The following is a 23,716-nucleotide window of genomic DNA, read 5'->3' as shown; positions in this document are numbered from 1 at the left end:
ATGTGGCTGGTCCAAACTGAGATGGGTGTAAATGTAAAATATATACCCGATTTCCAAAACTTGGTACCAAAAAGTAATATAAAATATTCCTTTATTAACAATGTTTCTTACTGATTACATTTGAAATGATAATATTTTCAATACACTGGTTTAATTAAAATATGTTCAAATTTATTTCTCCTTTTTAAAAAATATGGCTATAGGAAAATTTTAAATTACATACATGCTTGCATGTGTGGCTTGAATTATCTTTCTATTGAACTGCTCTGTCCTGGGGAATAATTTTTTAACACAAGGGATCTCTCTGGCTAGTCACTGTATTATTTTTTGGTGATAGTGTTAACTCCCTAAGCGACTAGAATTTAATTTCTTCTTTGCTTTTGCTTTAAGATATAAATTTAATTATTGAATATCCTTTTCCAAATAGAAAATCAAATGATCCAGCCTGTATGAACCATCTTCCCCTTAATCATTTAAAATGAGAATTTTGTTATAAATGCCATTTTCACAACTATTACACTATGTTTCTGGATATTTTATTTTTTCCACCATTTATACATTTTAATGTCTGTTGATGAAAGTTCCCACTAACTAGTCTCATTTTCAAATTGATTGGTTTGTTCACAGCCATTTGTTTCCCCAAACATATTTTTAATTATTATGTTATGTTTATAATAATGAGATTCTGTTAAGATCTTATTTAATTGGAAGTAAACTTAAAAATTACTTTGAGATAAGAGTTTACATCTTTTACACTATTGATCTAATTTCTGAAAGCATATATGCATTTTCCAAACCGTCAGTTTAGTTTGGTATTTTTTCTTTGCAATAATTTTATTTTTTATATTTCTCTAGTTAAGCCCCTGTCTTTTACATTACAGTTTCTTCATTAAAGACTTTGTCAACTTATGGTGAGAGAAATATCCAACTACATTAGAAATAAGAGTTTAATGGCTTATTCTTTGCTATAAAAACTGAGGCATTTTTTGTTCCCGTTACAAACTCATCATTGGTGGTTTATCTAGAAGCATTTAAAACATTTATTATTGTTATTTTTATAATAGTTTTTATGTTAATTATGCTGGATCTCTTAAATACTAAGTATATAACCTACATAAGTGTAGAGTATAATCACTCTACAGAGAAATTTTTACTTATTTTTTCTCTCATTGTAATGATTGGAATGGATATATTTTAAAGGACCTGCCCACGTTACTGTAAAAGAGCAAAAAAAGCTACATTTCAAAATCAACAAGGTGGGAGATACCTCTTTAAATAGTTCTGTGTAAAATGATTAAATTGATTTCAGTTTTTTTGTAGTATATAGTTAATTTTAAAGTGTATTACTGCTGGCACTTAGAGTGTCGTAGCCTGTTTTTTTGCTACAAATCCTTTTTATGGGCTCATTTTTTCCTATTTATTTATTCTTGCACTTTTGAAAACCCTTTCAGGACTGCTTAATGCCCATAATAATGGTGACTGGAGGCACAGACAAGTTAGACACTCGTGGTTATGTCACTATGTTACCTCGAAATCCTTGAATTCACTACACCCTCTGAACAGTGCTTTACTTATTGTACATACTGCGGAGACATTTAATTAATCAAGTGTTATGCAGTATGGTTATTACGTGATAGTTGTACTGTAGAATCATAGAACAAAACAGTACTTCAGTCATTAAATGGTTAGTCTGATTGCCAGCACATGAGATTAATTTCAAGTGTGGAATTTTTGCTTTGAATTTCATTTATATGTACTAATTTACCACACTTGGCTGCATGACCTCAATATCAAATGATCTGACGTGGATAGTCTCATTCATCAGCCATTGATAGTTCATTAAAACGGCTAATGTTGCCTTCATGTAAAAGAAATGGAGATGCCTGTAAAAATGTTCAGCTAAGGCATATTTTCCAAATATTAGAATATTATGGAGGTGATTGAATTATAATTTGTCTTTCTATCTCTGGGAAAGCCTGGAGATAGAACTATAACTCTGAGGACATAGATGGAGAGGGGAGGAAAGTAGAACATCGATCGTTGTAGAAAAGTAGTCCGGTGAACGGGCATGGCAACATGTAAAGTCTCAGGTTTTAAAATTTCAGATGATTGCACTATTATTGCCAAAGAATACCACATGCTTAACATCCGTGACTCTGAGTTTTCAAATTATAAATACCTTATTTATGGCCAGAGGGAAGATGCATTTTTCCTAAAGGTTTATCACTCCAGTTAAATGATCTGGGCACCAAAGCAGAATGAGGTTGTTATGTTAGTTTCTCTAAGGTTGACTTATTTGGTATGTTCTTTTCAATTGTCACATTGATTTGGGAGACCTATATGTAGCTTCTTAAAAATCTTAGGCCCAGTTAGTTATTTAAAAGTTGTATTTTCTACTAGGGTTCCAAAACTTTCAACTTTTCTTCCAGTTGAATTCCTATATCCTGTAACTCCCACTTCACAAATATATATAGTGTTATTTTGTTCTCAAATTGTTTCAAATTATTTATTTTCTAGGTCTGTTCAACCTGAAGATATCTTAAATATCCTCCATAACAAAAGGAGGAGACTCATTTACAAAAAGGGGACATATCTGATTAGAGGGCGGGGCATGGTCCTGGTTCCTTCCAAAATAGTTCTTCATGTTAGAGGAAGAGGGTCTGGAGACACCCCCTCGCGTGGGCCTCGGTTCTTGGTAAGGACGCAAAGAAGAATCTGAGGTCTTACCCGTTGCAAGAGAGTTTGCTGAAGATAAGGAGAGAACACCTCAAGAGAGAGGTGGGCCAGGCCAAGGAAGGCAATGGCCCCGAAAGGCTGGGGTGTAGAGTTTTTAAGCAAGGTTTTTGCATAATCTAGGAGGTCGTTTATTGACAGTCTTAATTGACAGCTGCCGGTTATATAAGAGGCTCTGCTGCGCATGTACTTCCCAGAATTCAGTCTGCCTGTTATAATTAGATGTAGGTATTCATAGAATATTTATGAACATTTAATGAGCCCAGTGGCTGCCAAAGGTTATCTAAGGACATGATGGCGTGAGGTGTGCGCATGTGCCAGAGTGGGGAAAGTCCCTCAGTCGGCCAGTGGGGGATTTTTCCAGTGCCCTATTTTGGAGTACTGATGGGGGCATGTTTGGGGCGGGGTTAGCATATAACTTGGCGGGATTAGGCGGCTATTGGACGTTCAGCCCACGGGGCACCTTTCGTTGCTCATGGCTAACTTCCTGCCTAACATTCATATCGTGATAAGAGTCACAAAAAAAAGGGAGGCGGGAGGGAAATTACTTTTCTTCATTATTTAAATCAGAGAAGACCACCAGCTATTTCAGCATTTTGGTTTTTTTTTTTTTGAGCTGACAATGATCATTTGAATACTGATTTAACTTGCTAAAAATCAACTTGAGGTTCCTGGGACAGGAAGGCAAATCAAACTTATGATAATCATCAAAATAGCTAGAGGAATAAGAGATGTTCCTGGAAAATCATATACTCAATAAATTGTGAATTTTCAGAATTTCAAGTTTCATTGAATTTATTAAGTTCAATTAATCCCTAATTTAGAGACCTACATTAGAAATATCAAAAAAGAAATCAAATACCCTGTCTTTTAAAATATGATTTTACATATATATATTTCAACTTTTGCTCGAAATAACATTTTGAGTAAAGTTATTTTTATTAAAAATCTTCAAATTCCTAAAGCAATAATGAGCAAAAATGTTTGCATATAGGCAAATTCAGGAAAAATGAAATGTTCACAGACTGCATTTTTTCCCATAAGTTGGCAAACAAATGCTGAATTAAACTAGATTATATTGTCTATTGCTTGTTGGACACTACTGGTTAACATATGAGAAATAAAAATACAAAAAGATGTTGATCCCTTACCCTTTAAATCTGTACGGGACTTTAGAATTTGGTTAGTAGGTTTATTTATATTGTATTCATGTTATCTTACACCCGGCATTCAGAGAAAGACATTCTTATTACTTTCCACTTTTAGGGGAAAAGCAGACTCAGAGATACAAAGGACTCACTGACTGACACTGTTACCAAGACAGTTAGAATGAAGATAATTTGATCCTATCCAGCTGGACTTTTGTGCCAACACACGCCAGGCACAAGAAGGCTCAGGATAGACCCGTAGTCATGTACTTCCTTACCTGTGGCTGTAGGAGCTTCTCTCTCATAAGTCAGTCAGGGCAGAGCAAGCTGAGCAATAGAAGAAGTAGCATTGCTGACATTTTCCTTAAGTTCCAGGGAATGATTGCTGTTCAGAGGCCACTGGTGACCACACATGTTGCTCAGGTGGTTTCCGGGATCAGTGGTTCTGGACATCTGGGCCTCCAAGATGCTTCTGGAAAAAGTTTTAGTGGCAATTTTGACTTTTACAGCAAATGTCTTTTTAAATGTATGATCTATATTTCATAAGCTTGGTCATTTTGTGGGTGATTGATTTTGGATGATACATTCTGGTTTATTTAATTACTCCAGTGTACTGTGAACGTATGTGTTTTATAATGATTTAGACCTCAATTTCATAAGAGATTCTTGTTTCGCCATAAACCTTTGCATGTAATGAGATTAAATACAGAAACAGGATGGTTCATTTAAAACTCAGTGGCACAGTGAAAAGAAGACAGATTCGTTGCAGAAAAGTTTGTGTTGGAATCCTGGTCTTTTAACTTGCTTTGTGATCTTGGGGAATTTGACAAACCACTCTGACCTCTGTTTCTTTGTTTTTTTTCCACCAAGAACATGGGAATAATAATCTATAGCCTAGTACTGTCAGAATTAAATGAAAAGAATATTTATTATGATATCAGAAAGATGGTGTTAAATAATTGTGTATATTTTCAACTGGATTACCTATAATAGCAAAAGTAAAAAAAAAAAAAAAAAAATCAGGTGAATAAAGAAAGAAAAGCAGCTATCCAGATACTGGGTGTAAGAACTATGCTGTACATATGGTAGATTGAATAAATATTTGTTGTCTGAACTAACTTCTCTTAAAATGCTTTGGAATCCAAAACAAACAGCTTAAGGGACTTCCCTAGTGGCACAGTGGTTAAGAATCTGCCTGCCAGTGCAGGGGACGCGGGTTCGAGCCTGATCTGGGAAGCTCCCACATGCCTCGGAGCAGTTAAACCCGTGCGCCACAACTACTGAAGCCCGTGAGCCACAACTACTGAGCCTGTGCTCTAGAGCCCGTGAGCCACAACTACTGAGCTAGCACGCCTGGAGCCCATGCTCTGCAACAAGAGAAGCCACCGCAATGAGAAGCCCGCGCACCGCAACAAAGAGTAGCCCCCGCTCACTGCAGCTAGAGAAAGCCCGCACGAAGCAACGAAGACCCAAAGCAGCCAAAAATAAACAAATAAATAAATAAATTTTAAAATAAAATAAAACAAACAGCTTAAGAATACAGAATGTGGGTGTGATGTTTTCATCATCAGTCTTACTCTTTTCATTCATGTCATAGGTTCCCTACTCTGTGCCTTGAGGAATGACTTCATGACCACAACAGGAAAGCTGGGCTGGACAGTGCATTTGTTTACATTACAAGAAATGTTTATGAAATATTTAAACAAGAGCTGAGTAATAAATATCATAACCACACTTCACAGATACATCCATATATCTAAACAAAAATGCAATTTAAATTCACAGATAAAAAAGTATGAATTATATTATCTGATATTACACTGGGTAATATGGGAATTTCAAACCAAAAATTTGGACTAAAACTGGTTTGTATTGAAAGAGTTTGCTATTCAAAATATACTTTAGTAATACTAGTTTCTCTGAGAGGAAAGAAAATGTCTATTTACACTTGAATTAGTTACTTGATCATTTATTTTACACCAACACATTACAATTTGTGAATTCTAGAAATGTTATCTTATTGACATTGGTACAGTGTTGGAATAACTAGGTTTTCAGCACTTGAAATGAAAATGATTGTGCAGAGTATGCTGAGTGTTGGTTGTTAGAATGTAGAAAGAGAATGACAAAGCAAGTTGCTAAGGAAATTAAGGGTTTACTTTCTCCACGATGTGCTTATAATCACACTGACTTTTCTGTATGTTTGCCAAAATGTTCTGATATTTAGCTGCGAAATAAGTTTATCTGTTTATTTTAATAATGATGGTGTCTCTAGGAATGGTTTACAAGTATAGATAATAAAGCACTGCCATTATGCTGTTAACCATAAAAATACAACTGAACGCTAAGCATTCTACCTAGTTGAGTTTCCCCTACAGTCTGTTGAAAGGGACCTTCAAGTGTTTCAATTAAAATATCTTGGGGAATTTTCCCCAGGTTCTAACAAGCTATATCAAAATAGAACTCATTTCATGGAAAAAAGGAATCCCACAGCACTTCTTTTTAATAACTGTTCAGCTACAAAATTTTATTGGTATCTTTTTATGTTCCCTCTAGAGGATGTAATGCACAAAAGCATTGCCACGGAACATATAAAATTACAAATGAAATTTATTGTAAAAAGTAGAATGTCTTCTAGACTGGCGTCAGTATTTATTTCATTCAGAAACCAAAACTGCAGTATAATATATTCATTGTCAGCAAGTTCATGTGTGTAAATTGCCATCCAATGTTATTGACTGATATAAGACAGATATTGAAAAGACAATTTAAATTTACTCTTCCAAACATAAACCGTTCCACAAAAGCACTGTAAAAACTCCTTCAAGATTTTGGGTTGTGCTTGACATTTATGGTTAACTACATAATTTGGTCGTGTCATAATCCACTGTGTTTGGCAATTTGGCATTAAACGCCTGCAGAGCAGATTGGATCCTCACCACCTCACTAGTAGACAGCTTGAGTCTATGACGAAGCAAGCAAGAGAAGAGATCTAGACGACGCTGACCGGGTGGGGAGAGTTTATTTACACGGTCTCTTATCTCTAGAAGTTGCAAAAGTGCTGAGTCCTGGGATCCCTGAGTATAGGGGTAGTCCAGCTGCAGAATCAGGTCCCGAATTGCTTCCGGGTCAAAATGCATGCTGTAGCCAAACACTTGAATGTTATTGATTTTCATATAACCCAGGTTCCGGGAAGGGTCGATGAACTCCAGAGGTTCGTAGTAAATGCTCTCGTTGCCGTTGGGGCCATTTGACTTGATGCGACTCCTCAGGTAGATGTGCACTGTCTCAAAAAATGTCTTCCACTTGTTCCCCAGAGTCAGCGACCAGTTGTAACACTGCAGGGGGAGGTCCAGCTTAGTCCGCTCCCAGTCGGGGAAGCTGTTTTCATCCACAGGCATAAACCAGCTCTCAGAGTGGCTGCCTCCGAAGGGATTGACGTAAACGGCCAACACCGGCTCCAGGGTGCTGTTTTTAGTTAAGCAAATCTGTAAAGAAAGACCCAGGATCATGTGGACCAGGCTCGACTTGTACTTGTTGCTCTTCAAAGTGAGGAGCATCCGCTTCCGCCAGGAGGGGTCGAACCAGCTGTTGAGGCGCATGTCGTTGCTGATGAAGATGGCATGGACCTCTAGTCGCCTGTCCGTTTTCTGCAACAGGTACTTCATCTCGAGATCTTGCAGGTCGGTCTCGAAGCCGATGTAATGATCGGTGGACTCGGCGACCTCGGGCTTGCAGAGCCCCTGGCTGAGCATGTAGCCCGTGTTACAGGCGCCGCAGCGGGTGCGGTTGTCAGGGGCACAGGTGAGGCACGCGGACGCGTCGCCCACCGTGCAGGGCAGGAAGGCCGTGCAGACCACCTGGTCGTTGGGACACGTGCACGAGTGCGTCTCTTCTGAAAAGCTGCCCAGGAGCCCATTCTCATTGCAGTAGAGAAAAGACTGGATGCGAGTGAGCCAGTAGGTTGAGGTTCTAAGAATAGAAAACAAAAGGAATCTGTATAAATGCAAAGGCGTTTGTGTTTGTGTGTCCTGCCATCAAGTTACCTTAGGTTTGAAAACTTCACTATCACGTTCTTAGGTCCTTCCCAGTTATTTAACTGTGATATTAAAAAAAACCACCATAATTGAAAAGATATATACACATATAATATTCATATATTTAAGTATTATGTATATTTAAATTATGTATATATGTTTTCATTCATCATTGTACAACATTAACGATGGATACACTTGATTTGAACTGGAAAACTACATGAAATACCTTCTGAAGACATTGCATGGCATCTCACTAGTGTACTTGGAAGCTGACTGTGACTATAATTGGGTTGGTTACAGTGTTTTTTTTTTTTTTTTTTTTTTGCGGAACGTGGGCCTCTCACTGTTGTGGCCTCTCCCGTTGCGGAGCACAGGCTCCGGACGCACAGGCTCAGCGGCCATGGCTCACGGGCCCAGCCGCTCCGCGGCATGTGGGATCTTCCCGGACCGGGGCACGAACCCGTGTCCTCTGCATCGGCAGGTGAACCCTCAACCACTGCGCCACCAGGGAAGCCCTTGGTTATAGTTTTGAAATGATATCCAACAACGGGAAGTAAAAATGGTTTTATCATCAAATATCTAGAGTAGAATTAGAGTGTATGAATGACGATTGTTCATTCATTCACTCTTAGTTTCACAGAGCACTAATGCTGCAGGAAACCTAAATAGAAAGTGAAATAAAAATGAGAGAAAAACAAGAAATTTTAAATTGTCAATCAATGGATTTAAATCCTAGGGTTTCATCAACATTGAAAGAACAAGTACCCACTGAGAGGGAAAATATTATTAAAACATGTTTGATTTTTATCCTTATGGTCTGCTCAAGAAAATTGTTGAAAATATCTCATTAAAACTAACTACAAGTTCTCTTAATAAGGGTTAAGTGTGTTAGTTGAATGTGTTTGATTTGGATCATTAACATTATTTATATCCAGAAATCAGGCTAATCATGATGCAAATTTAACATCTTACTTTTCCTGTTTTCCCACATTATTCAAACTCTTTTAGTGTGTTTAAAATCTCAGTAAAATAATGAAGGAAAAGCGTGTGGCCGTGTAATCAGATAATTCTTTGTTTTTATCTTGCTGCTTTCTCATACTAGCTGTATGATCATGGAAAAGTTGAATGGCCTAAGTTAGTGATATCTTCCATATTGAGTTCTTGTGAGAAATAGGCTCAGACTGGATGCATGTCTTTAGACAATTGTATAGAGCATGTGTCACAGTAGACACTAAAAATTGCACCTCTTTTTGGTATTCTTATGCCTTTCCAGTGTTCATTATTCAGTACCTATGAGGTTTTCTACAAATTGTATATATTGTACTCAATCCTTTAGACTTATTACACTGCTGCCATTTTAAAGAATTTGTATATGCTGGTAAAATACAGGTATTAATCTGTGTAAATAATCAATAAAAACAATTTTTTATCACATTCAGAACAACATATGGGCTAGATATTCATTTTTGTACATTCATTTTTGGTCTCTGCTCCTTCCCCTTTGCAATATAACATTTTTTTTTTAAGTAAGCTCCTCCCTGTTTTTCCAAATAAATTAAATAACTCCTTAATTCCCTCTCATAACATTTACTTATTTTTATTCATAGTGCCTTTTTCCACTTAAAATGTTATATTGTGTACTTACTTGTTTATACTCCATTTATCCCATTAAATATAATATTCAGCTTGCCTTTTTCCACTTAAAATGTTATATTGTGTACTTAGTTGTTTATACTCCATTTATCCCATTAAATATAGTATTCAGCTTGCCAGAATCATATATGCTTTGCTTATAGCTTTATATCCCATGCCTAGCAGAATGCCTCTCATACTTAATGAATATTAGATCAAAGGCATAGATGAATTAAAGGAACATTTTCTCAATAAGCATATTTTTAAGTGAAATTTAAAGCCCTAAACTGCATATTTAATACACTTTTAAAGACCTAACTCCCAAGTTGTGGTTTCACAACATACACTTTGACATTTGCACACAATTAAATCTATAAAAAAATCTTAGTAAACATATATTTTAAAAAACGTTTTTTTTCCAGATTCCCTAAATGGAACTGTTTTCTGTAGACCCAGAATAAAAGGTAAAACCAAATCAAACCCAACCAAAACATGAAACATTTTCCTCTTAATTATTTCTTACACTGAAAAATACTGACTGGGAAACTACATCTACAAAATTCATTTCTAACTTTCTCAAGATACTTTAAAAATAAGTTCTCAGGAAAACTCTCCCAGGAGGATGCCCGGGGTTGTGAAATAGGAATGATTGGCACTTTGTGAGCCATACATCTCTATATGAGTATCTCTCCTCCTCTCCTCTGGTTCCTTGTTTTCTTGCTGCAGAATAAATGTGCAAAAAGTTTCCTTTTTCTGGTTGAGGAAAGAGCCTGATTCATTATTTCTGTATTCAGTCTCAGAATATAGAAATTATTGCTGACTTGTTCTTTCTGCAGTTACTGATATATTTATTTCATCAATATGCTCTCAATGAATTAATCTCTCTCCCTCTTGCCCTCTTTCTCTTTCTCTCCTTCTCTTTCTCCTTCTCCTTCCTTCCTCCCTCATTTCTTTCCATTTTTCTTTTTCTTCCTTCCTTTTCTTCCTTCCTTCCTTTCTTGCTTGCTTGCCTCCTTGCTTTTTCTTTCTTTCTTTCTCTTCTCTCTCCCTTTCTCTCCTCTTTCTCTCTTTCTGTAGTTCTATTTACATCTATCTACTATAAGGCATATAAAATATATATGCTATCGGATTGAAAATTGTATTTTCTTCCTTGGAACCAAAGCATAAATTCCCTGAGTCAATTCATCTCTCACTGTAAGCTCTCATCATGTTTCCAAATCGTAAGGACAAACAAAAAACGAAATAATAGACCTAAGACTGAAGGCAGAGCTCACAAAACTAGGGCACCACAGAAAGACTCATTTGGACACTTTAGAAAGGCAATGGCTTTTCTAGCTTTCAGTCTTTTCCAATCCTTTTCACGTCCCCACAGATGCATTACTGAAGGAATGTGTCCCAGCTTCATGGGTTTCAGTTTGTCATGTATGACTATTGATAACTTGGTGTGCTGTCAAAGCTCCTGTTCCCTGAGACAGAAGAGCTAACACGTGGATTTTCTTCCTTGCTGCTTCTTGTCCTTCCCCCATTACCTACCTTTTGACTGTTTTAGTGCATTTCACAAGTAGGGAATAGATTTTTAAAGGAACAAATTTCGATAATTAGTCTTTACTCTTTGTAAAGTCTTGGTGAAGGCAGTGGTCAAAAATAGAAAACAGAGCAAATTTCAGGACTGTACATGCATTATTCACTTACCCAAAAGATCACTTTTTTTCCCCCTGACAAAGTAAAATTTAACTGTTTTTCTTTTTAAATCTAAACATTTTTTTTTGAAATGTCTTCAACATTAAAATTAGGTGGTAGCAAGTATTTTTTTAAACTCTTTCTTTTTATACCTAAGTATTAAAACAAAGTAATGCTACAGTTTCTATTCTCGTATATAACTTTTATTCACATAAACTATTTAGGATCTACTAGGGCTAGGACAGAGGATGCAGTGTTGAAAGATGAGCTCCTGGCAGGCAGGTAGGTTTGTTTCTTTTTATCAAACATGTGGTCTTGTCCCTGACATCTACTTAATAACACTTCAATTAATATTTACTAAACAAAGGAAATAGGAAAAGAAGGAAAAAGGACGGAGAGAAGGAGTAAGGAGGGAGGGAGAGAGAAAGAAATTAAAGTGAAGGAACTACACAGATTATAGAAGAACAGAAGAAAGAAACTAGGGGAAGACAGTATTAAAGCCATTGACTTGAGAATGACAATGATATGGAACAATTCAAGGGATATAGGAACTCCTTTTCCATCAGGAAGTAAGTGTGCACGTGAAAATAATTTCTAAAAAGCTTTAAGATGATAGTGTTACAGAAAGAAAAATACCTTCCAGAGTTAAGTTAAACTTTTGGAAAAAATATAATTAGCTAAAAAGCCGATAGCCTGTTTTTATTTGAAAAATCAGGTAGCAAACTAAGTTGAGAAGATTAGACGTACATTAAGTTCAGTTGTCTCTGTTTAATCTGTAATATTCTCTATGTAGTTAAAATCTGCTCTTCTCTACAGGACACATGTTATGTGAGTGTCAAAAGAGCACTAGACTGGGAGAATGAACACTGGATTTCTAGGTCAGACTTCACCTGGTGACCTGGGACAAGTCACTTAGCCTCTTTAACTATGAGTGAAAGTTTTAGAATTCCAAGAAACATTGGTTCAGATTTTGATTCTGCATGACCCTGGGGAATGTGTACAGCTTTCTGAACCTCAATGGCTCACCCTGAGTTCACCTGTTGATCTGTTGTCAGGATGAGGTGATGTAACAAATCCCATCCCACATGGCACTTGCCATCTGGTTCTACCAGGATTAAGTCACTAGCCACTGCAGCTGCTGTCCTTCAACACCCTCCGAAAGGAGTTCAAGGTGGAGATCGGGAATGAGGCACTCTGTGCTCTGGGAAAAACTGGCAGAAAAGGCGTTCAGATAGTTAGGTACTGTCAGGAGAAGAATTTATGAGCCCAATTCTTGTATCTCCTCATATCCAGAAAAGCGCTAAAATCCTTCATGGTGATGTCTGCTCCTCGTGACTAGCAAACAGCGTCTGCCACAATGTGTGCTTGACTGTGTGTACCCCCCCTTCACTAAAATCATATAGAACACTGACCTTCCCCCCTATCTCTTCAGAGCCATTTCTCAGAGCCATCTGATATGCTGTCTCCCAGGCTATAGTCCTCATTTTGCCCCCAATAAAACTTAATTCACAGCTCTCAGATTGTGCATTTTTTTCAGTCGACAATGTTAAATGGGATTGGCAAAACAGATTCCTGGACCCCACCCCAGACATACTATAAGAACTCCTAGGAGTAGGGCTCAGGAAGCTCTTTTTAAAATATGCAGTCCTACAGAAAAAACCAGTGTTGGCAAAGCAAAGAGCATTGCACTAAGAGAACTATATTTGCAAAGGACTTGAGGTTAGGAAAGGTTTTGTTTTAAGGAACTAAGTGAGAGCCAGTACAGCTGGAGTGAAGAGAATATCAGTGCAATATTAGACTGTGCAGTAAGTAGTGGCCAGATCAGGCAGAGTATTGTTTAGGTTTTAAATTTATTCTATGTGCAGTAAAGAGTGGTAAAGAGATTTAGCCAGAAGTCGATTGTATTAAATTTAACAACCATCTTTCTCCTTGTATTATACCAATAGTATTTTAAATATCACGTAAAGCTGATGTACTTTTAATAAAATGTTTTTTTTTTCAGGGCTATAATAAAATAAAATAAGCAGTCCTGGAGAAATGTTTTGTACACAGAAGCTGTAAGTTTCCTATGTATGAAAATTAACAACCAAAACAACATTAGGGGCTCTTTAAATACCAATTAGCTCTCAAGCTGTAAGAATATGTCCAGAAGAAGGTAGGGAAAAGTTAAAATTTCTGTAGAGAAGAGGGCAGCAGCAGATGGCTTTGAATTAACATGCATTTGGGGCCTTGTGGCCACCGTGTATGCTAAATTTGCAAACCCTGCAATAGAAATTTTTGGCATGCACATACACAGAAGAATAAACCAAACACTAAAGCCTACTTTAATAAATTCTACTGTGTTACAGTAATAATAATTAGCTCTTTAGTGAATTTCTCTCATATCAGGGCCACCCACTCTATACTTGTTATTTTTAATTCTTCACAGTAACTTGTAAAACTTAAACCCATTTTAAAATTTGAAAAATACTGAGGCTCAGAGTTTCAATGACTTTCTCAGTTATGTATCTATTAAGTATTACAGTGAAGACAGACTCAGAGAAGCAAGTCTATTGTTTTTATAATGTGTGTTGAATAGTGCGGAAAAATGCTTAACAAATGACTTTAGGAAAAAAATATTTCCATGCTGGACAGCATCAAAGGTAAAATAACTTTTAATTATTAAATAAAATTAGGCACTTGAGTGACAGCCCACTATATTGGCTTCAACCCACTTTTGGGAGCTAAACTATCAACTTTGAATATTGTTTCTTAACTCATATGGAAAATGGGAATAAAATATAGGTTGTTGTAAGAATTAAAGCACAATTGCTGGAAAAGCCCTTAAAGAGTGCCTGTGCACAGAATAAATGGTAAATAAATGGAAATGCTTATTCTTATAATCACTGTTATTACTATTGTTATCTTTTAAAGAAATAGCATCATATGTACTTTCTTTATTACAAATGCTATTTTCTTCCAGGAAATGGAAATTTTCATTTTATCTTCAACCATTTGTGTACTACATGCATAATCTTACTCTTTATCTCTGCAATTCACTTTTATCAAATAGACCTAGTTATTGATAACACCACCAAGACTGTATCACATCCCAAGAAAAAGAATATCATTGTCAAAGGTCCCTTGGTTATGAGTCTCCCAAGGAAGCATATGTATATATATGTATCACATGTGTATACAGATACACATCTATAAACCTATAGATGCATATATACATACACATTTTATTTTTATAAACTTGAGTTCAAGTATCTACTAAAACTTTTGGCTTGCAGGAAGACAATGGAAAAGTGAGTGAAGCAGTTGAAGATGTAGGTCGTATTTTAAAGATAATATTAGCCAAGGTAACATTCATTAAGGTTTTCTCATGTGCACAGTCTTTCTACAGGCATTATTTCATTTAATTCTCCCAATTCTCACTCCTTGAAGTAAGGACCCTTGTTATCCCAATCGATATTTAAAGGACATGAGTTGTAAAAAGCTTAGATAATTAGAACTTATAGAAGGTCAAATAGCTGGTAAGTGGTAGAACTGAAAGTGTATCCTGGTCTTTATTACTCCCAACAATTTGGGGGGTATGACACCAAAAGCACAAAAGATAAGAGCAAAAAATTAGTAAGTGGAACTATATCAAAGCAAAAAGCTTCGGTCCAACTAATCTGTAATTCATTTGGTTGAATGGTGTACACAGAAAAATCTGCTTACTTCTTAGAGAGCTACTGAAACATTTTGTCCACATCTGTGCTGCATTTAATGCTATAGTTCAAGAAAAATCAATAGATATGTCTTCCTTCTACTTATAACATAAAATATGAAAAGAAAAAGTCAACATTCAGGGTATGAAATGTGAGGCACACGAAGAACACAATTACTTTACTGGACATAAAGGGAATATATCATCAAAAAAAAAATAGAGTCCACGTCTAATTTTCCTCCAAAGATTACCAAAAATCAAAATATTTTGCCCACTAAATCACATTAGATGTTAAGTTAAAAAGACTTGAAAAGTATTTATTATGTGCAAGTTCAGTCTATTATGTATTGTAATTGAGGAATACTGACACAAATGCAATTACTCTGCAAATATGAGTAACTCAGGTCTCTCCTATGTGCTTTTATAACATCCTGATTTTCACCCACCATAATATTCATTATACCAAGTCATTATTACCCAATCATCTGTATCCCTCATTACATTATACATGCTGTGAGGGAAAAGATATATTTGTTTACTTCATCATTTTATTATCATAACATACCTAAATCAGTTTACAGTGTTTATGCTTAAGTTTTCCTATTACAACCTTTTGAACCTATTAGTCTTAAAATATGTTATGATGAATCCAAATATGAAAATCTAAACAATATAAATAGAATACGTTAAAATAAAATTTATGAAAAGACCATTTTATTTTATCTTTCACAGATCTGTTCATCTCTGACCCTAATATTTCAAGCTAAATATAAATTTGACATGAATGAATAAATTAATGAACAAAAAAGAGAAACTAAAGAAGCAACTTCAAGGCTAAATTGTTAATTCCTTGGTTGTATTTATTATTTTTAGTATTTCATATGATTTTCTTGATATCCAGTGAGTGATAAACATTTTCAAAAACTGTCTTATTTACATAATTTCTGTTTTTCTTTAAAGTACATTTCATGACCAACTTCTCATCAATTTAGAAAAAAACAATAAAATGTTCTTGTTGGGCACTGAAAACTTGAAAACAAATTAAACTATCATTTAAGTAATTTAATCAAATTTTAATATGTTTCTAAAAGTGATCCTATTTATATCTAAAGTATATATTTCAATTAAATAAAGAAAACATAATTTGTCCAAATTCAATGTCCCTCTAGTCATATAACCATGAACACAATTATGGTATGAACTGTCTATGTTATGCCTGCATTTGTGTGATAAGCATCTCTCCAAATTGAATGTCTCTGAACTCATTTTCTTCTCTCCTAATACAACCATGATTGTTATCTACAATGATGGATATTAACTCATCCCTTCCTGTCTCAACTAAAGTAAAACTTAGTTTCTGGAGGTCCTGTACCTTCTCTTTTTGTCATTTTATTACATTTGTGTACCTCCAAGCTAATCTTTCTAAAACTGATTTATTTCTTATTGCATGGCACCCAATATCCTTCATATAAAATATATATTTTGCCCAACTTTTAAAACCCTTTACAATCAGACAACACTTAGCTTTCAGTACTCTATAAAGTATGTTTTCCATTTAGGCTCTCCCTGTTCCCCTCCCTAAATACGCCAGATCAATTTCAACCACAATGAATTTTCTTGTTACAGAGTTTAATGTCCTTTCTCTTCCGCTTCAATGCAAATTGAATCATTTCTACTGTAAATAGTTTTTCTTAATAATCCTACTTACAACAACTTAATTCTTTGAATGAGTATATTATTTATCTATATTACTGTATTTGTAATTAAGCCACGTACAGCCATATATTACTGTTTAATAGATTCTTATTTCATTATTTCAACTAAAGTATACCATTCATTATAATAACTATAATTTTTACATGTTAGTTTTCATAGTTGGAATATAGGCTCCTCAGAAAGAAGAAAATGAATGTCGTTTCATTGGAATCCCTAGAGACTAGCAAAATTTCTTCCCATGCAACCCTGCTAAACCAAATTGCTAAAGCAAAATTGAATTCTAGATTTATGTTTATGGAAAAATGTCAGAGGAAATACTTTTAAAAACTCCTCAACACAAAATGCCAAATAATTCTGGCAAAAAATTTTTAAATGCATTTATGATGCAGAAAAAAATATGGAGTAAATTTCAGCTGCTGAAACTGAACTAAAAGAATATATATGTAGGAAGATGTGGGTGTACCTGATCTAGAGGTTTTGGTGGCTGTGTTGGGTATAGGAAACAAAGTCCAGAACAACTGAAGGGCAAGAAGTTGAATTGGAGACCTGCTCTAAGAAGCTGGGAAGACTGAGACTATGCACTTAAAGAAAGAGTCAGCTTAAAAACAAAACAAACAAACAAGTAAACAAACAAAAAGGCCTAGAAAAGGAAGAGAGCAAAATGAGTGCCTGCCCTGACCTCACTGTTAGTAGAAAATACATAATCTACAAATTCAAAGTTTTTTGCAGAAAGTACATAATCTAAAAATTCAAAAACACCAGTGAAAATCATAACTTATTTTAAAGTGCTCCAAATTGTTTTATTGTGGCAAAATGAAATATATACTTTCTAAAAGAATGCACATCCTTAACATTTTATGAAGGACTTGAAGAATCAATACAGATGAAATTATTTTGACCATGAACTCACAGTAGGAAAAAAAAAAAAGAAAGAGGAATCAGGGTCCCAAGATTAAAAATGTGCAAAAGGCATAATCTTAACACCACAGACTACAGAAATTGAATTATGTGATATTAAAGTCAATTATCAGAAACATATTTAAATAATTTCAAGGTAAAGTAAAATATGAGAGAGGCACCAGGGGTTACCAAAACAAATCTGAAAAAACAAAGGAACTAACATGATGATAATGATGATGATTTTAATTTAAACCTTATTAAAATGTAAAACAGCAGATTAGCTAAACTGAGCACAAAACTGGTGAATTAAAGATAAATGAAATAATAATACTGAGAATATACACCACAGAGAGGAAGAGAGATTGAAAATCTAAAACATATCTAGAGCATTATGTTACAAAAACTGACAAATACCTAATCAGAATTCCAGCAGCAGCAAACAGAGAAAATAGGGGAGATTCTATATAAAATTATAGTAAGTGAGAATTCTTCAAAATCAATGAAATACGTAAATCTTGAGATTCATGAAGCACAAAAAATTCCAAGAAAGTTAAATAAATAGAAATACATACCTATTCATACCATACTTAACATGTAGTTCTTGTTATATGCAACAAACTTTTGTTATAAATAACAAAAATTAGAGGTAACAAAACATAAAAGTATTAAAAAAAATTTAAAAGACATTGAAGCATAAGTAAATCAATGCAGTTGCATTCACAATATTCACAAATAGAAAGCCTCGTTAGGAAAGATATCAATTCTCCACAAATGTATTTCTATATCTAGTGCAACTCCAATAAAAATTCCTTCAGCTTTTTTTTAGTTGAAAATCAGTTAATACTAGAGTAGTTTGTCTTCAATTAACCCTCCCAATAATAATTTACAAAATTTGAGCAAAATAGAAAGAACCACTAGTTAAAGGAGTTATAGAAAGTCCAAAACAGTCAAAAGCTAAATGAGTTTTTAACCTAAAGGAAGGGAGCAGCATGAATGGAGAAACTGAGAGTTGCAGTCCTCTAGTTTTGCCCTAAGGACACTCCCCAATCTGGGCAACACGGGGAGGATGAAACTCAGTCAGAAACGACATTCTTAAAGGCTTGATGTGTGCAGAATGGAAATGGGGAGTTGCCAGAGAAGATGTAACTTGAGGAAAATAATTCTGAAAGAAGCAAAGGAGAGAGAAAACCCTGAACAAATTCCCCTCAAATCCATGACTGACTCCTGAACTCTACAATTGTGAGACAAACTTTGAGGAGCCAATCAGAAAGCAAAAGCTGAAAGATCTGCAGTGCTTAATAAAGGCTGTATTTCTTGCCTATCACAGATGAGACAGTGTTCGCAGTTTGGATATCTCCAAAGTAGAGTGGTTTGGTAAACACATTCAAATGCCAGAAAAGCCATGTCTTTGTAGTTAAGAGCGTCACAAGACTAAAGATTAGCCCTAAACTAAGTGTTGAACTAGGACAGACTCACTGTAATAAAATGTTAAACCAAATATCTGCAAAGACAATGTAGTCAACAAATAATAAAACTGCCTGCCAAGTTAAAAATCAACATTATTCCAATAAAATAACATACTTCAGAGTCAATATATACTATCATCTACAATACCCAATAAAAATATGTAGTTATGAGAATTGTGAACAAGCAAGCAAATGTCATTCATAGCAAGGAGACAAAGCTATTGATGGAAACAGATCCTGAGACAGTCTACATCATTGGTATTTACAGACAAATGTTGACCTGAAACAAAGAAACTGCCAGATACTTCTCCAGCAAAGATGGGTTTATTCAAATTGCAATTTTACCTATTAAAATAAAACCTAAACCTCTAATTATTCAAGACAAAAAACCGGATAAGGCATTCTGTGCTTTGGAAAAACAGGTCCCTTAGATAATTAGAGTTCTCTCAGAAAAGTAAAAATGAACGCAGATTCCTGCATCTTTCCATTCACAGAAAAACACTAAAATTATTAATGGAGATATCTAATCTTCATGACAAGCAGTAACCTTTTATTGAGATGTGTTTGACTGCCTGTTTTCCCTAGCCCAAATCACATATATCTGGCCACTTCTTCTTATCTCTTTGGAGCAGTTCCTCGGGGCTATCTGAGAGTCAGTCTACTGGGTTATATTCCTCAGTAAGACGCTAAATAAAACTCAACTCATAGGTCTTATTGTGTGTGTGGTTTTTTTTTTTTTTTTTTCAGTCAACAGTTTTGACAACCATGAAGGACACAGAGCAGACTGCTCTCCTTCACGTGAACTCTACAAAGATCTGGATCCTTGGTACCAACAAGGGCCCCTTATGCCCATCTACCTCCTTGGTGAATCCAGATGAATTGGGTGAGTCTCTCCTGGTCTCGGATCTCCCATCTTGGCTGACAATCCTGGGCTTTATTCAGTGGTTGCTAAACTCCTTGATATAAGGCCAAGGTTTCCCTTGGACTTAAGTTCAAGAAGAGGTATCTGGATTTCCCAGTTGAAAGACACTGACAAGATTTTGCTCAGTTGAAAGACAATGAGGAGGTTTGGACTGGGTTATTAGGTAGGAGGCTGATCTGATGCCTTTGTTAGAACTGGCTATTTTAAACAGGGTTAGTTGGAATAAATTGAAGATACCATATGAGAGCTTTCAGCTCCAAAGATAAGGGCCACAGCTCTTCCCAGTCGGTACAGCTTTCTCAAGCAACTGAGAAATTTATGGGAGTGGTGGAGGCAAGTCCTCATACCATGCAGCACTCTTATAGGGAAAGCCACTCATTAATTTAAAAAAACTCTCTTGTCTAGGGATGCACACATAAGGATTTGCCATCCATTGTTCCGAGCACCCATGATGGTTTTAGACTGCCAGAGGGAGAAACCAGAAACTGAGACATAAAATTGCTGAAATAACTCAATTCGAGGGTAATACGTACAGGAGTTAAGCTCACAAACAGCACAACTGCCTACCACACAGTTTTCAATACTAATTTTATCCTGACAAACCAACTTTAAAATGAGGAATAAAGACTTCTGAACAAGACAGAGGGAAGTCAGATAGCCAATCACAAACTAACACAATACGTATGGAGCTTATTCTTGCAAGTGCTCAGTTTATTGGGAACTAAGAATATTTTGCCTTGAAATGGCCAAGATGGAGCTCTTTTAGCATTCCAAAACTGGCTTTTGTGTATGCAGTTAAAGAAAGCCAGCTTGATAAAACATCTTTTCAAAATTCTGACCCTAAGGGAACAAAAGTCCTTCTAGGAGGCTTGCATTTCCCTCACTGTGCCTTTGAGATGTAAATGTTGTACAGGTCATTGAACTCTGACCTAGACCATCTCCAATTCCTGAGATTAAGTTAAAACAAAAAAGGGAAAAGAGGTGTTTTAAACTTCAACAAGTAAATTTAACTTATTCTAATTGTTACTCATAAACTAGTGAGTTTTATATTGTAATACCTGATTCATAACTAAGTTTTAAAAATGGAAACTATGAGATCTCTCTTTGTGTCTATCTGGATGTATGTATGTCTGTGTAATCAACAGATTATAAATATATGTTTCTACCTTTGGGTGGTATTGCCAAAATTAATTGTAAATGAGTTCTATTTAATAATTTAAGAGAAAATAAGTGCTTATATAAATTCTCAGAAACTAACCCAAATGAATTTCAGGTTCATGTGATCTGGGAATTATTCAGTATTAAATTAATATTCGGTATTAAAGTTAGTTTAAGTTTGTTGGTTTAATTCATATAGACATGTCTTTAGAGTCATCAACAGTAAGTATAGTACTTTTATTGTACGTAGGTTTACTAAAACTCAAATAAGTTCACATTATCTCTATTACAAAATTTGTTAGCAAAAATTGGGGGATGGTGGCTGGCTTGGTCCAATGTCTCATGAAGTTTTCATGGGTAATCTAAGTATAATTGTTGGGAACAAGTGAATTAAATAGACATAAACGGAGTAAGAGCTTTTAGGTGAACTCTTGAAGAATAATTACGTTTTATGGTGCGTCTACTTAAAAATAGTTTCTCCAGACTTTTGGTAACCTGAAACTAGAGTTTTTCTAAATTAAGTTAAATGATGGAAGTTTATTGAATATCTAGATTCCCAAATAAAATAAGATACTGAAACATTAATTACTGAGCATAGGCTCTTACAAAGAAACTAAAGTTATTTATGACTATTAATAAATAGGTTTGGTACCACACTGAGACATTTTCTATAAGAAAGTACATGTTTTTGAAATTATGAATAGTATTTATAAGTTTGTCATTCTACAGAATGCTAATGTAAAAGACAGTTTATAATTGCTTACTTCTTAGTTTTCACTAGAGCTTAATATTTCTAATATTTCTAAAAGCTTAATATTAAGCTTTTAGAGCTTAATATTTCTAATTAAAACCACTAAAAATTAAAAAGTAAAACATCTTTGTATGCAAGGAATAAAGTAGGTATAAGGAATGGAAATGCATTTTGTAAAGTGAAAAGAAAGAAATTTTGTCCTAAAAAGAGGCTAAGATGACAAAAAGAGACAATCTGAAGGTGAAAAAGGAAGTTATAGAAGGTTTGTGGAAAGGAGACGATGGGAAAAGAGTTTAATGTGTAGTCAGGACTGGCTAATTTAGAATAAATTTGAGTAAATAAATTTTAATATTAAAGGTAAGGTGGTGCAAAAGTAGAATTTGGTTTTCTCTCTGTTAAGAGGACAAGACTTCTTTATCTGCTTTTGAAAACAGATTGTAAATTTCTTTACTGTTTAGGTAATCTGTTATAACTTCCTGTATTTGCCTTTGAAATATTTTATTGTCATTTTGATTAAGTGAATAACTAAGTATTGTTTCACAGTGATCTATTTGACCAAGTGTTTTAAAACCTTTTGATATCTTTGACTAACTTCCCAAATCAAATTCTAAATAAAGTTCTTCTGACCTCTATCTAACTCTGGGATGTTTCAGGGCCCCTGAAACATCTCAAAGAGAGAGATTAAATTAAGTAGCCTCATTTGGCATGTTAAATTCGATGGAAAGCATTGTCAAATGAGTGGTAATAAACCTTCTTAGGTTATATTATATGGATAAATGTTAATATGAATGTTCTAGAAACTATTTGAAATTTCTAAAATTTGGATATGCCCTGGTATAATGTTATCAGTCATAATTCTAGTTATTATTTTAAGAGGTTATATGTCACAGAAATAACCAAATTTCTTTGACAATTGCATTGTAATCAGATATTCAACCATGCCATGTTAAGTCTTGTCACTTACAGATAGTTATTGTTTTACCCTGATGCTTTTGCAAAAATGCTTCATCTTCTAGAAGATCCACAGAAACCACTTTTTTTTTTTTTTTTTTTGCGGTACGCGGGCCTCTCACTGTTGTGGTCTCTCCCGTTGTGGAGCACAGGCTCCGGACGCGCAGGCTCAGCGGCCATGGCTCACGGGACCAGCCGCTCCGCGGCATGTGGGATCTTCCCGGACCGGGGCACGAACCCGTGTCCCCTGCATCGGCAGGCAGACTCTCAACCACTGCGCCACCACTGCGCCACCAGAGAAGCCCCAGAAACCACTTTTTGACAAGTATAAGTTTCTGATAACTTTCAGGCCCTAAGAATGAACTGGATAATAAATCAAAGAATTCTAATGGAAAATCTGATGGTTTCATGAAACTGTTAACAGAAGATATAGGTCAACAATAATTAGTTACATATGGCTGAATAATAATTTTTATTGCTTTTTGTCTGAAATATTACTGGCTTTAATCTTTTTTTTTCCCAGATATAAGGAAACGTTTCCCTTTAAGCTAATTATGACTTACAGCAACTTGATAAATTATACCTTTGTAAACAGAATTGAAACATTTACCTTTTCTCTCTACCTGATCCCTCCAGAATTTGGAAACACTGATTATATTAGCATGAGTTTGACTACAACGTCATATTTGAGAATATGTATAGAATCAAATATGACCAGACAGCTTTAAAGAACTAAGATGGACTTTGTGGAGCCACAAAGCCCCTTGGAAAATCAACCTGGTGCTTTGCTCACAGGGTTCCCAGAAGCCTTATCAGCTAAATAAGGAAAGACACTTCCTGGCAGGTGCAGGAACCCCAACATATTTTGCAGACCTCGAGAAGAGAGGAATCCATCCAAATCTGTAGGTATTGCAGGCAGAATCCA

The 23,716-nt window shown here is 35.2% G+C and overlaps 1 protein-coding gene across 1 annotated transcript in view; it reads right to left on the bottom strand.

Moving 5' to 3' along the window:
• Positions 1 to 6,418: 6,418 nt before the first annotated feature.
• The window catches only part of BRINP3 (BMP/retinoic acid inducible neural specific 3), a 103,699-nt gene continuing 86,401 nt past the window's right edge, over positions 6,419 to 23,716 (bottom strand). Inside the window, exon 3 of the mRNA XM_073796180.1 lies at positions 6,419 to 7,853. Within this exon, the coding sequence (XP_073652281.1) occupies positions 6,737 to 7,853 (1,117 nt within the window). The 3' untranslated portion in view covers positions 6,419 to 6,736. The remainder of the gene's footprint in view (positions 7,854 to 23,716) is intronic.

Source organism: Tursiops truncatus, chromosome 1 (genome assembly GCF_011762595.2).
Source record: "Tursiops truncatus isolate mTurTru1 chromosome 1, mTurTru1.mat.Y, whole genome shotgun sequence".
Classification (NCBI taxonomy): domain Eukaryota; kingdom Metazoa; phylum Chordata; class Mammalia; order Artiodactyla; family Delphinidae; genus Tursiops; species Tursiops truncatus.
This window is presented reverse-complemented; position numbering and strand designations above follow the sequence as displayed.